This window comes from Cydia fagiglandana, chromosome 12 (assembly GCF_963556715.1).
Source record: "Cydia fagiglandana chromosome 12, ilCydFagi1.1, whole genome shotgun sequence".
NCBI lineage: Eukaryota > Metazoa > Arthropoda > Insecta > Lepidoptera > Tortricidae > Cydia > Cydia fagiglandana.
In genome coordinates, this window is record NC_085943.1 from 18,832,137 (window position 1) to 18,846,532 (window position 14,396).

Here is a 14,396-nt window from a genome sequence, read left to right on the forward strand (position 1 = left end):
TTAGGTAATATGCCCAGAGTATTAAAAGTTGTTTTTTTGGCAGCTGGACGCCACCGGGCTGGCCTGCGAGGACGCAGACGAATGCCTCGTCGACCCGCGCATCTGCGGCAACGGGACGTGCACCAACAAACCCGGAGAGTACGAGTGTACCTGCAACCAGGGCTTCATGCAAGGACCCGAGCAGGTGAGTTGAATTTAACAAAAACTTAACCAAAGGTTACTAAAAAAACATTTACTGTTAGATTTAAGGTCCAGGCGAATGTTGCTCGAGTCTATGGTACTGTACGGTCTCTGCAACAACCACCTACCTAACACACCTAATTGTAATAAGTGGTGAACGGTGTTAGTCACACATCCCCATACGTATAAATATACAGTAGTATATAGTGTTAAAATATTTTATATTTAAGACTTTCTTGTAGTGACTGTTTGTTTACTATTGTTAAGTAAATAAAAAAAAATGTTTCCGTAGTTTTTAGTATTTTTTTTTTTTATAGCGGCAACAGAAATACATTATCTGTGAAAATTTCAACTATCTATCACGGTTCATGAGCTACAGCCTGGTGAGAAACAGACAGACGGACAGTGGAGTCTTAGTAATAGGGTCCCGTTTTTATCCTTTGGGTACGGAACCCTAAAAATGATATGGAATGATGATGATGAGGTATTATATAGTTTTATAACATACATTGTGTTTCACTACCGGGCAGAGTCCTTCTCTGTCTTCTTCCATAGATATTTTTTGTTGTTGTTGATACTTTGAATCGATTCTTATTTGCGAATGTTATTCCGAGACAGTTTCCTTTCCAATTGGCTGAACGGAAAAATAAGCTTCAGTCACTACTATTATTGCTCAGTTCGTATGGTCTTTACAATAGCATGTTATATCAATCTCAAAACAGAATAGATATGCAATCACAATTCAGAGGAATGTTGTACAAAGTATAATTAAGTGTAGTGAGTATAAAATTTCATCAGACAGCAAATTCTTTTTTATACAGACGTGCGTGGACATTGACGAGTGCGCCGAAGGCATGGCAGGCTGTTCCTTCCGTTGCCACAACACGCCCGGCTCATGGCGATGCGTCTGCCCGTACGGGTACACGTTAGCCGCCGACGGAACACATTGTAAAGACTTGGACGAGTGTGCCGCTGAACCTTCGCCGTGCCCGCACGCTTGTGAGAACGTCGTTGGGTCGTACAAGTGCACGTGTCCTGAAGGCAAGTCATTATTTCTCAAAGATCTTTAGTCAAAGGGTCCGTGAGGCTACAAGTTGGCTGCTGATGGAACACATTGTAAAGACTTGGATGAGTGTGCTGCTGAACCTTCGCCGTGCCCGCACGCTTGTGAGAACGTCGTTGGGTCGTACAAGTGCACGTGTCCTGAAGGTAAGTCTATTTCTCAAAGATCTTTAGTCAAAGGGTCCGTGAGGCTACAAGTTGGCTGCTGACGGAACACATTGTAAAGACTTGGATGAGTGTGCTGCTGAATCTTCGCCGTGCCCGCACGCTTGTGAGAACGTCGTTGGGTCGTACAAGTGCACGTGTCCTGAAGGCAAGTCATTATTTCTCAAAGATCTTTAGTCAAAGGGTCCGTGAGGCTACAAGTTGGCTGCTGATGGAACACATTGTAAAGACTTGGATGAGTGTGCTGCTGAACCTTCGCCGTGCCCGCACGCTTCTGAGAACGTCGTTGGGTCGTACAAGTGCACGTGTCCTGAAGGTAAGTCTATTTCTCAAAGATCTTTAGTCAAAGGGTCCGTGAGGCTACAAGTTGGCTGCTGACGGAACACATTGTAAAGACTTGGATGAGTGTGCTGCTGAACCTTCGCCGTGCCCGCACGCTTGTGAGAACGTCATTGGGTCGTACAAGTGCACATGTCCTGAAGGTAAGTCTATTTCTCAAAGATCTTTGGTCAAAGGGTCAGTGAGGCTATAAGTTGGCTGCTGATGGAACGCATTGTAAAGACTTGGATGAGTGTGCTGCTGAACCTTCGCCGTGCCCGCACGCTTGTGAGAACGTCGTTGGGTCGTACAAGTGCACATGTCCTGAAGGTAAGTCTATTTCTCAAAGATCTTTGGTCAAAGGGTCAGTGAGGCTATAAGTTGGCTGCTGATGGGACGCATTGTAAAGACTTGGATGAGTCGGCTGCTGACCCTTCGCCGTGCCCGCACGCTTGTGAGAACGTCGTTGGGTCGTACAAGTACACGTGTCCTGAAGGTAAGTCATTATTTCTCATAGATCTTTAGTCAAAGGGTCCGTGAGGCTACAAGTTGGCTGCTGATGGAACACATTGTAAAGACTTGGATGAGTGTGCTACTGAGCCTTCGCCGTGCCCGCACGCTTGTGAGAACGTCGTTGGGTCGTGCAAGTGCACGTGTCCTGAAGGTAAGTCATTATTTCTCATAGATCTTTAGTCAAAGGGTCCGTGAGGCTACAAGTTGGCTGCTGACCGTACACATTGTAAAGACTTACCCCCTTATTCATAAACGCGCTATAAACCTCAATTAGCTAATATCGTTTGTCTATATATGTAATTTTGATTTATGTATTTGTAAGAAAGGGATAAAACAATTTAACTTAATCAGGCGCGTAAAGTGTTATGAATAAGGATTATAGGCTGCAGACCCTTCGCCGTGTCTCCACGGTTACGAGAACGTTGTGAGATCGTACAAGTACCTACAATTGTCCTGAAGGTAAGTCATTTTGGTCATTTCTCAAATATCTTTGGTCAAGGTGTGTGTGTACAGCTTCACATTAACGCATTCTTTTTTCCTTTAATGACACCCACATCAGGATTTTTTGTAGTTGCTCCTATTACGTTAGCCCGTGTTATTAGAGTGTAGCTGATCCACTCTTTGATGCGCTCTTAGGTGGCTTACGTACCCTATCTTCTTGATAAATACTCGAGCGCATTTTGGGCACGTCACGCAACCACCACCACCACTACCACTGATTACCACTGATTTACCACTGATCTCAAACTTAACGTTACTCAACATAGTACGTCCGCTTTTCGTGGCAGCTTCCGATATGCTGCAAGTGCTGCAACGAAGTGTTGGAACAATTTACCGCCACCGATCAGAAACTGCAAATCCGTTACCTCTTTTAAGCACAACCTAAAAAAGTATTTACTCGCAACCCAACACAGTTTTTAACTAAGCGGACATATTCCAAAAGAGATACATACTTACATATTCGTGAACTATAAGAAATATTTTTGATCTCTCTCTCTCTCTCTCTCTCTCTCTTTCTTACACGTGTTCTGTTGCTGTTTCTGTTCATTAGTTTTAAGTTTTAGTTTTGGGTGACCTGAAAACCAGCGCAGTGTCTTACAGACACTGCATATGCTGAGCGGCATCCTATTTGGTGTATGTTTCTTTATTTATGTTGTACCTACCAAATGTATGTTTTTTTACGCCAAATAAAATATTTTCTATTTCTATTTTTAGGGTTCCGTACCTCAAAAGGAAAAAACGGAACCCTTATAGGATCACTCGTGCATCTGTCTGTCCGTCTGTCCGTCTGTCACAGCCAATTTGCTCCGAAACTACCGGACCAATTAAGTTGAAATTTGGTACACATATGTAAGTCTGTGACCCAAAGACGGATATGTAACGTCAACAAATAAATTTTAAACATAGGGGCTACTTTTGGGGGGTAAACGATAAAATTAAAAAACCAAGTTTTGAAAACTATATCGTGTTACATATCAAACAAAAGAGCTCATTGTGAGAATCTCAAATATATTTTTTTTATAAATTTACGATACAAAGTTTAGAAGTTATTCAAGAAAATAGACAAAAAATGACCATTCCCCCCCCTCTATCTCCGAAACTACTGGGTCTAAAATTCTGAAAAAAATACACAAAATAGTCCTTTACCTAAAGATGATAGGAAAACCTATTAGAAATCTATAGTCAAGCGTGAGTCGGATTTAAGAACAAAAATGCGGTTACGTTTTTTTAGGGACACAGCCGCAATGGTTTAAGTGAAACGTGATGTAGACAGCTATCGTGAAGGCCCTAGGCAGATATCCGCATAAGGCCAAAGGCCCGAAGCGTCCCATAGCTTATAGCGTGAGTCGGACTGAAGACAAAAAATGCGACTAGGCCGTATCTGGCACATAGTCGCAATGGTACTTGTAGTACTGTTTAATTAGGTTACTTTTGTTACGTGTTTTAAAAAGCACTATACAGGGTGGCCAAAAAATAAACTAAGTATTCCCGTTGCCAACGTGCAACCCCGAAATCGCGAAGAAAAATTTGGCTGTTTCATACATTTTGGCTGGTCCGTTTTCTATAGGTGGATACATTTTTTTTCGCGATTTCGGGGTTGGTCCCATACTAAAAGTTGATCAGTATAATCCCAAAACCTCCCCGGCTACGGGAATGCACTTATTTTTTGGCCAGCCTGTAGGTATTATCTCTCTTCGGCCTTCGCTTTTAAAATACTTTCGGAAGTTGTAGGAAGCGCGACCTGTCGGACGCGCCGAGTTTTCAGCTCTACGCGGAGCTCGGTCTTCAGTCTTCGCATTTGGACACTTGTACTATTGTTCGGCATTTAATTTTCAGAGTTCTAGAGATATAAGCCACCACGCCAGAAAACTTCATGTTACATCTGGTTTTTGATTGACCCATTCGGGTTTTTCAAGACGTTTCACTCACATCACGTTTCACGTACAAAAAAAAAATGTTGAAAATTGTCTGATGTACGGAACCCTTGAATCGCGAGTCCGACTCGCACTTGACCAGTTTTTTATGTTTGTAAACAGGTTACCGGCGAACGTCCGCTCCGCACAACGCCGAGGACGCCTGCGAGGACATCGACGAGTGCGAGGACGACTCTCGCTGCTCGCCCGGCGTGTGCGTCAACACGGACGGCGGGTACACCTGCGACTGCGACGCCGGCTTCGAGCTCAGCGGCGACGGCACCGCGTGCATCGGTGAGTGTAACATAGAGGCTTACCCCCTTATTATTTATAAACGCTGGTTACCGCCGAACGTCCGCTCCGCACAACGCCGAGGACGCCTGCGAGGACATCGATGAGTGCGAGGACGACTCTCGCTGCTCGCCCGGCGTGCGAGACACCTGCGACTGCGACGCCGGCTTCGAGCTCAGCGGCGACGGCACCGCGTGCATCGGTGAGTGTATAGTTTGTAGATTTGTAACTGGCCCCGAGCCGTTATTTCTTTGTCTATTGTTAAGTGAAACCGCAAGTGCCTCTACCTGTAAAAAAGGGTCGTGTGATTCTCTACGGTTACTGAATGCTGGCGACTCGAACCAGTCTAAAACGTGTCATCGAGATGCGTAACACAGGCGCGTTATCGTAGAGCGCACCTACACTGGTTTTTTGAGCGTTGGACTAGCCCGCGCTCTGATGCCAATTAGAATAATTAAGACCCTTTTTTGCAGGTAAGTAGCGCGTGTTTTTACTTAACAATAGACAATAGGATTAGCAGTTCTGGGCTAGTTACAAATCGACAAACTATAACGTAGGCTTAGGCTACAACCAGTGACATCGAGGACTTTGGAGACACATTAAAGTGTATTTGTAAAATATGAGTGAGCCGAAATAACAAAAAATCATCTTTTTCATGTTTTAAAAATAAATCAAATCGGAGCCGGACAGATGGGTACCTTTCCTTGTTAGATATTATCTTTTAATAAATACAGTGTATGTTAACAAGAGTACTGTGCACAGATCGACGTACAGGCCAATGTTACCGCTCGCTGGTCGGCGGGCGCTGCGTGCCGGAGCCGTGGCCGCGCGCCGCCGCGCCGCCGGCACCCAGTCAGGTCACCAAGTAAGTGGCTGTAACTAAAAAACCGGCCAAGTGCGAGTCGGACTCGCGCACGAAGGGTTCCGTACCATAATGTAAAAAACGGCAAAAAAAAAACGGTCATCCATCCAAGTAGTGACCCTTCCCGACGTTGCTTAACTTTGGTCAAAAATCACGTTTGTTGTATGGGAGCCCCATTTAAATCTTTATTTTATTCTGTTTTTAGTATTTGTTGTTATAGCGGCAACAGAAATACATCATCTGTGAAAATTTCAACTCTCTAGCTATCACGGTTCCTGAGATACGCCTGGTGACAGACGGACGGACGGACGGACAGCGGAGTCTTAGTAATAGGGTCCCGTTTTATACAGCCTGGTGGCAGACAGACGGACAGTGGAGTATTAGTAATAGGGTCCCGTTTTACCCTTTGGGTACGGAACCCTAAAAACAACTTAAAAATTATATGACGTTTGTAATGACATTTCCATAGTTTGTTCTGTCCAACTAGCTTAGACGGACTCTAATTTGATAAACGAATCGTATCCAAGCTTATCTAAAAAAATATTCCTAAGCAACTAAAGTCCGCAAAATAATGATGCCCTGAACTAAACCATGAAATACTAAATACTACCATACTATCCTAAGCCAAATAACGCTATCTCAAATACAAATGATTTTGTAAATGGAATTCTCAGTAATATAAAAATTTTACCTTCCAATAAAATTATTATTATGTTTCCTATCCACATCGGATATCTTCATTGAGAGAGTAACGCGATCGTTGACCAATGATGCCGCTAGCGTCTATGTAGTCGCTCCGCCCCACGCCGTGACGTAGTTCCGCTTCCACTTCCTGCGAACCGTTGCTCGCTTCCCGCCACTCGCCACCGCCATGTCATTGTTGAGGAGAAGTACCGTCGGCATAAAAGTAGCCTAGTAGCCTGCCAGGAAGGCATTACTCAGATATCCGATGTGGATAGGAAACATAATAATAATTTTATTGGAAGGTAAAATTTTTATATTATGTGTTCCGTACTCCACATCGGATATCTTCATTGAGACCTGTTTATTATCTCCTGGTGGCGAGTTAGCGGGCGCGCAAGCGATAGGGCTACACCTACTGTCATAGAACTCAGAGAACGAATAAATATGTATACACCATATTGCAACCCATGAAATCACAGTGACTCGTTATAATGTGAATTACAGGAAATTGAGAATTGAAATTGTAATCTCAGGTTCGAAACTGGTTTAAGAGAATTCTCATTCGAAATCGCATCCGATCCGCAGAATCTCGGCGAGTCATGTTCCCAATTAACATAAGCGAAAATATCGCTAAGTGAATAGCTTTCCAGCCAATTTAGTTATTAAGTACATCGTGGATCAAAAGCAATCGTAGGCGAGGCCGGCTTGGATGAGACTGTGGCTGAAAGAAATAAGCGAAGTGTCCCCTAACATTTTGTGTAATTCTCGCAAGGTGACGTACCCAGACTACCTACTTATACTGGGTCTATACTTTATTCCGGAGCTTCTAAGAGTCCAGTCGGTAAGACACGTTATCTGGTTTAGAGCCGAATTTCGGACACAAAATAATAGCGTTAAAGTTATCTATGTAATTGCCCGGGCTACAGTGTAGTAGAGTAAGGTCATTGACCCTGCTGCCTGATGCTAACAGCAAAAGTGCGGCAGCTATTCTATCGTACTTCTTCTAACGTACCTAACGTTGTAGGGCTATTTAAATTAGGGCAAGTAGATGTCTCGCGTCCCAAGCTGGTGCTTTGGGAGGCGCTGGTCTCGCTATTAATGGCGTTGGAAGAAGGCATAGTGTCCGATAGTGGTTCATACACAGCACTTGTGAGAGGCTTATGAACGAGTATCGTTCTGAAAGCTAACATGGATAATAGAAATAGACGTCTGAGATAGCTCGCTACTTCACTGGATAGAGGTACCTGGCAGTTGATCTTATTTTTGATGCACCATAAAGACCGTTTCTACATTGTGGCCGTACATGCAGCCTAGACAAGGGGACGATCTAGGGGCTCCCGTTACTGTTTTCTATACAAACACAGTACCGGAATCGGGAATATCCGGTTCTTCCATATTAGTGAGACAGTGACAGTTGCGTTTCGTTCGCTACGTAGCGTTAGACCTTGGCATGTTATATGCATGCGCCAGTCACGCCAGTAGCGGACGTCACTCCTGATCCCGCCAGCTCGGTGTTGGAGCGTCCTATCTGACAGGAGCTACGCCTCATTCTTAAGGTCGTTGACTCGTAAGGGAGGGCGGTCTGACGTTGTGTTCACTAGGACCGCCAGTAAATTGCAAGCTTACCACAGCTGCTTTAAGACTCCTTATCACGCCGTCGCAGTACACAGACTAGGCTGGGAGGTGGAGACATCCATGCCAAGTCTCACAGGCAGCTGTCAAAGGTCGTGGTAGCAGTTCAATGAGTCTGTTAAGAAATACCGTGGCACAGTGCGAGGGCTCTCGAAAGCGGAGGCCGGCCAACAAGGCGCCTGTCAGGTGAAGACAGTCTCGGCGGCTGCTGGGCGCAGCTGCCACTCGGGCGCGCAGTGACTTCTTGATAAACCGTTGCCCTCGGGGGTTGTACCGACCTGGCAAGTAGCAAGCAACCAGCGCGACCTGTAGACGATCTGCTGGCATCAGCAGTTTTTGCGACAGCCGTAGTAACGGAAGGGATGTAGTGTCGCCGTCGTTTTATGTATACTGTACCGGTGCGGTTGTATGTTTACACTTCTGTCGTCAGCGCTGCAGATGCGGCCCGTTAACGGTTACTCTTCGCTGAAAGGGCCTTACCTCGTACATTGTCTACCAATATTGGAGATTGTAACGGACTGCTTGCATAAGATGAGGAAGAAAGTGGTGCGAGGCTTTCGGCAGCTCTGTGTTGCTGGGGACTGCGAAGGCTTCACCTTCCTCCATGAACTAAAGTTTGCGAATTTGAGACTGAACAGAAGGCATTGAGTCTCATTTCTGCGAGAAACTCTGCAGCAAGGCAGGCCTGTATGTCGCGAAAAAGAAAACTTTCAATCGGTGTGTTGTGCCGCATGTCCCACGTGATGTCTAGGAGCGTGATGGTCTAATTCGCTTTATCCGAAGAGACACCCTATATCGAGTTAGTATAGGGCATCGAGTTAGTAGCATGCTTTTAAGGAAATCGAACTGATGAAATCAAGTCTAAAATCGATTTTGGCGCTTTGCGTAACAAAACTGTTTCGATAATGTCGAATACAGACAGATGGAAACTGCTGGAGTCCTCCTGGCCCCTTTCTCTTAGCACCGGAAACTCAAGCTTGTTCAGGCGCAGCGGGTTTATTTGTCCCATTTTGTTTATTATGGCTTTTCGCACGAGTTCGTCTTTGTAAGACGGAACTTAAGCTGGAGAGCGCGAGCAAGCAGAGATAATTATGTGAAGTCTGCAGACCTTTTCGATGCCTTTCACCTCGGTTTCGAGCGGTCGCACAGGGCCTTGTCGCTAGCTGTTCTCTGGTTGGACCACTCCATGGCCTCGAGAAGTCGTAGGAGCTTCGAAGCGACACAGCGAAGTCGATCAGCACCTTTATGAAGCCCGGGAACACGACGTATTTTCCTCTGAGTATCGACATATCTTACCGCTTTCAACTCCGGGCAGTCGAGCCGCGCTAGGACGGGGCTCGTTACGACCTTGTCTGCCGTCGCCGGAGGATTCTTTAACCGAAACCAAGAGCTTAGCGGTCTGTTCGTGCTGTACCATACCATACCTATACCTGCGTTACTCTCTCTAATGCACCATAGCTATAGGCGCCTGCGTACCTCAATGGAACCATGTGGACAGGACAAAACTGATACTGTGGCGCCCAGCGAGCAAGGGACGACATCGTCGTAGTTGCAGCATCGGTGGGCAGCATCGGCGTGATTGTGGCAACCGCCGCCGCTCGGGAGGCGCCGGTGCGTGAAGCTAGGGGCGCCATCGTGGCGGCCGGCTCGGGGGGGGGGGGGGGGCACCGGTGCCTGAGGCCGGGCGGTTCATGGCGGCCGCCACTGGTTCGGGAAGCGCTGGTGCGTGAGGCGAGGACCCATAGTGGCGGCCCGCTCTAGAGGCGTTGTCGCGTGAGGCGGGCGGCTCCATCGTGGCGGCCGCCGCCACCGGCTCGGGAGGCGCCGGTGCGTGCGGCGAGAGGCGCCATCGTGGCGGCCAGCTCGGGAGGCACCGGTGCATGAGGCGGTCGCCGTCTGGCTGGCTGGTCTGGGAGGCACTGCTGTGAGGCGAGAGGCGCCATCGTGGCGGCCAGCTCGAGAGGCGCCAGTGCGCAGGTGGTGGTGCCATCGTGGCGGGCGGCATCATCGTGGCGGGCAGCGCCATTGTGGCAGCCGCCGCCACCGCGTCGATGCGTAATGCGAGAGGCGCCATCGTGGCGGCCAGCTCGGGGGGCAGGCGGTGTCATCGAGCGGGCGGCGCCATCATGGCGGCCACCGTCGCCAGGCTCAGGTGCGAGGCGCCGTCGTGGCGGCCAGCTCGACAGGCGCCGGTGCGCGTGACGGACGTTACCGGCACGGGAGGCGCCGATGCACGCATCATCACGGCGACGTCGGGACGCAGAAGCGGTCCGCCTTCACCTTGGCGCGATCCACCCGCGATGCGCCCGCAGCTGCAGGAGCGGGCGTGTGACGTCTCGCAGAGCCACGCGGATCTCTCGGAGTCCCGCTGGACTGGAAGCGTCCGCACCGCAACTGCAGCAATAGGAGCGGGCGTAGCAACAGGAGCGGGCGTGTGACGTCTCTCGGAGTCCCGCGGACTGGAGGCGTCCGCACCGCGACTGCAGCAACAGGAGCGGGCGTGTGACGCCTCTCGGAGTCCCGCGGACTGGAGGCGTCCGCACCGCGACAGGCGTCCGCACCGCGACTGCAGCAACAGGAGCGGGCTCTCTCCCGCGGACTGGAGGCGTCCGCACCGCGACTGCAGCAACAGGAGCGGGCGTGTGACGTTTCTCGGAGTCCCGCGGACTGGAGGCGTCCGCACCGCGACTGCAGCAACAGGAGCGGGCGAGTGACGTCTCTCGGAGTCCCGCGGACTGGAGGCGTCCGCACCGCGACTACAGCAACAGGAGCGGGCGTGTGACGTTTCTCGGAGTCCCGCGGACTGGAGGCGTCCGCACCGCGACTGCAGCAACAGGAGCGGGCGAGTGACGTCTCTCGGAGTCCCGCGGACTGGAGGCGTCCGCACCGCGACTACAGCAACAGGAGCGGGCGTGTGACGTCTCTCGGAGTCCCGCGGACTGGAGGCGTCCGCACCGCGACTGCAGCAACAGGAGCGGGCGTGTGACGTCTCTCCGAGTCCTGCGGACTGGAGGCGTCCACCGTGGCCCGCAGCGTCGCGGTGTCTCGGAGTCACCTTGGACGACAGCAGAAGACGCGGCGCGCGCGGGCGGGGGCGGGCGCCGGGGGACGGGGCGCCCCGGTCGCGCCGCAACTAACAACACGAGGTACTCCCAGGCTACTGCCTGAGAACCCTCCTTTAGTGACGAAGTAACTTCTGAACGCCAATAAAATTAGAATATCTTAAACTGGCTCACCGGATGGTTCGAGACAATCCAAACCTCCTTATCAGCGAAGCGCGGCGCCCGAAAGCAGCGCGCGCAGGCCGTCCGCCGCCGCGCCGCCCGGGCGCCGCCGCCGCCGCCGCAGGCACGATGACCGCGCGTTCCCTCTCCGATGCGGAGCGACTTGTTACCACTTGTTAACAAAAACCACTGACGCACTTCCTACTTCGATCTCGAAAATGCGAGTTAACGGTAACGATTTTAGCAGCATGGAATGTGAAAATTAATTTAGCAAGAAAAAAGTGGGTAGAATCGAAAAGCACCGTTCGATGACTTCGATCGCGAGACCGCCAAAAGACTAATAGTGGCGATCTCTGCCATATCTCACTATTTAATCGACCGAGCTTTGGATCGGAAATGTTAAAGCACCATGCTGCAAAAATATACGCAAAAAATATTTGCGGACCATCGGTCAAGACGGTCGACGAAACAATGACATGGCGGTGGCGAGTGGCGGGAAGCGAGCAACGGTTCGCAGGAAGTGGAAGCGGAACTACGTCACGGCGTGGGGCGGAGCGACTACATAGACGCTAGCGGCATCATTGGTCAACGATCGCGTTACTCTCTCAATGAAGATATCCGATGTGGAGTACGGAACACATAATAGAAACTAGAGTATAAGTTAGCAATGAATTTTCTTTTGAGATAGCACTATTTGGCTTAGCAGGGCAGCATAGTATATTTTAACAAAAAATCATATTAAGTACAAAAGTTCGATATGAAGTCTCTATTCATCATGTCTTGCACTCTAATAAATGCAGATTTGAACATTTCTAACAAAAAATACTAGTTCTATAGGTAGAATTGGAGTATTTAATTTAGTAGTGCTTAGTCTAGCCTCAATATGGCAACAAAAATAACACTTCCTCGTTACTCCCAGAGCGATATGCTGCTGCACACTCGGCGTAGCGTGGGGCTCGGAGTGCGAGCTCTGCCCTCAACCAGGCACCCAAGAACGTCTCGACCTCTGCACGCCTGAGAACCTCACCCCACCAGGGCAGGGCAGTAGCCACGGAGGCAGCGGTGGTAGCGGTGGCGGCGGGGGTGGCGGCACGGGAGGGGGAGACTCCATGGTGGCACCAGATATATACGGAGATGTGGACGAATGTGCGGCTATGCCTGGATTGTGTACGCCTGGCAGATGCGTTAATACTATTGGCAGGTGAGTGAAATGATGTTTACAAATACAAATACAGGATCATAAGTCTGTTATTTTTCTGTATTATATATCTATGACTGTTATTGTTTGCTGCTACACGATAAGTCGTCGGCTTAAGTCGCAAACCTCGTAACTCCATGTAACGACATTAGTAATTGCTACCTTGGACAACAATACAAAGTCGTAAATCTCGTAACTCCCCCGGAGGACTTGGGAGGTTTGCGACTTAAGTCGACGAAATGTCATCGACTTCGAAACATTGGAATGAATCTCTATACCAAAGCTCTCGAAAAGCGTGTTTTACAGCAGACGAACTAGATAAGTCTTAGTGCCATACAGTATGTACAGTATATGTATGAAACAATACACTCCTTTTTTGGGCAGTCGTGTAAAAAAGATTTACCAGTCACAGCTAACAATGACAAAGGCGGGCGTATGACCAGAAGTTTTATGAAAATAGTAGATATTTTAACTGTAGAAATGAAGTAAGTATATAATTCTATCAAGGAATGAAAAATTATTTGTATTCTTACTCGTGTATTAATATTGTGAGTGGGCTCGCCACGCTACTTATTCATGGTAGATATCAAAGACGTCGTTTCTCCGAATTATGCTGAATTCTGTAGTGTACTTATACTGAATCAATTTTAAATTATATTATAAATCATACCAGGTACCTACGTTGATTTCCTTATTCGGCGGTATTTAAAAAAAGAAACCATTTATTATTTCGAAGAAAAGAGTTCTCGGTATTTCAGGCTATTCGTACTCATTGAGGTATCGTCTTGGATCGTCCCATTTGTTTTTCGTCAAGTTCTTAAATTAGTCCTATTCTGCTTTCGTCACTCATTCTACATTCGTTACAATCGTCGGTGGCTTTCAATGTAGAATGAGTGACGAAAGTAGAATAGGACAAATTTAAGAACTTGACGAAAAACGAATGGGACGACCCAAGACGATACCCTCATTGAAGGATTGGGAACGAACGTAGATACAAAATTTAATGCAAAATAAGGCATAATATAATTATTCGTGCTTACCATTTAAGCCTCTGTATCCAGAATTGAACACTGCATTCCTAGTTTCCACGACAAAGTCAAGTACCTACTCAAGTACCAAATTAGACAGGTAACCGGATTGTCAGAAATGTATTTGAAATTCGCAGAAATCACGACGAACGCCTCACCTAGCTCAATTTAAATTAAAGCGACATTTCGCAAATTTAAACTAGATTGTAGTCAATAATTGCTAAGACAGTAATTAGGTAATTTATGCGCATCTATTTTCGATTTTCTCAGCGAAGTTATCACTGTTGATACATAGTTAGAGTTCTTCTAATTGTTTAAGCAAACTTTCCATTGTCAACGAAAGTCAAACTTGTGGATGTTATCATTTTGGATTATATCTACGTTTTGTATTATACAAAGGTAGCTGAAAGTTTAATGCAAATAATTAACTTTGAAAAGCAGAATCTTATAATTTGGTAACTAAGAAATGGTTAAGTTGTCTTTAGATAAAGAAAATTCTATAGATATTACTACAGGTACGAAATTGTTATTTAGGTACTGAACGTTTGTAAGTTTAGTATGAAGCTGTAATGATCACTAATAGTGATACTAAAAACTCGTTCTATGCTACTCGTTTACTTTTTCACCGGTCAGTCACCTACCTGCCCAAAGATGGCGGGCGATTAGACACCTCATCTGCGATTTAAGTAAATTCGTAAAAGACTCGTTGGTGTGCTTGCGGTTTCGATCATGCCATAACAAATATGACGAGAGTTCCGGGAGTTGCCTATTCCGGTACGGGTTTTCTTTAGAAAATCAGTACAGGCCGCGTAGCCAAGATGCCAA

At 47.6% G+C, this 14,396-nt stretch overlaps 1 protein-coding gene across 1 annotated transcript in view; it reads left to right on the top strand.

Annotated features, from left to right (window-relative positions):
• The window catches only part of LOC134669699 (fibrillin-2-like), a 125,572-nt gene that overhangs the window by 96,334 nt on the left and 14,842 nt on the right, over positions 1–14,396 (top strand). Inside the window, exons 46-50 of the mRNA XM_063527378.1 lie at positions 44–184; positions 1,002–1,221; positions 4,776–4,946; positions 5,706–5,808; positions 12,265–12,546. Of these exons, the coding sequence (XP_063383448.1) occupies positions 44–184; positions 1,002–1,221; positions 4,776–4,946; positions 5,706–5,808; positions 12,265–12,546 (917 nt within the window). The remainder of the gene's footprint in view (positions 1–43; positions 185–1,001; positions 1,222–4,775; positions 4,947–5,705; positions 5,809–12,264; positions 12,547–14,396) is intronic.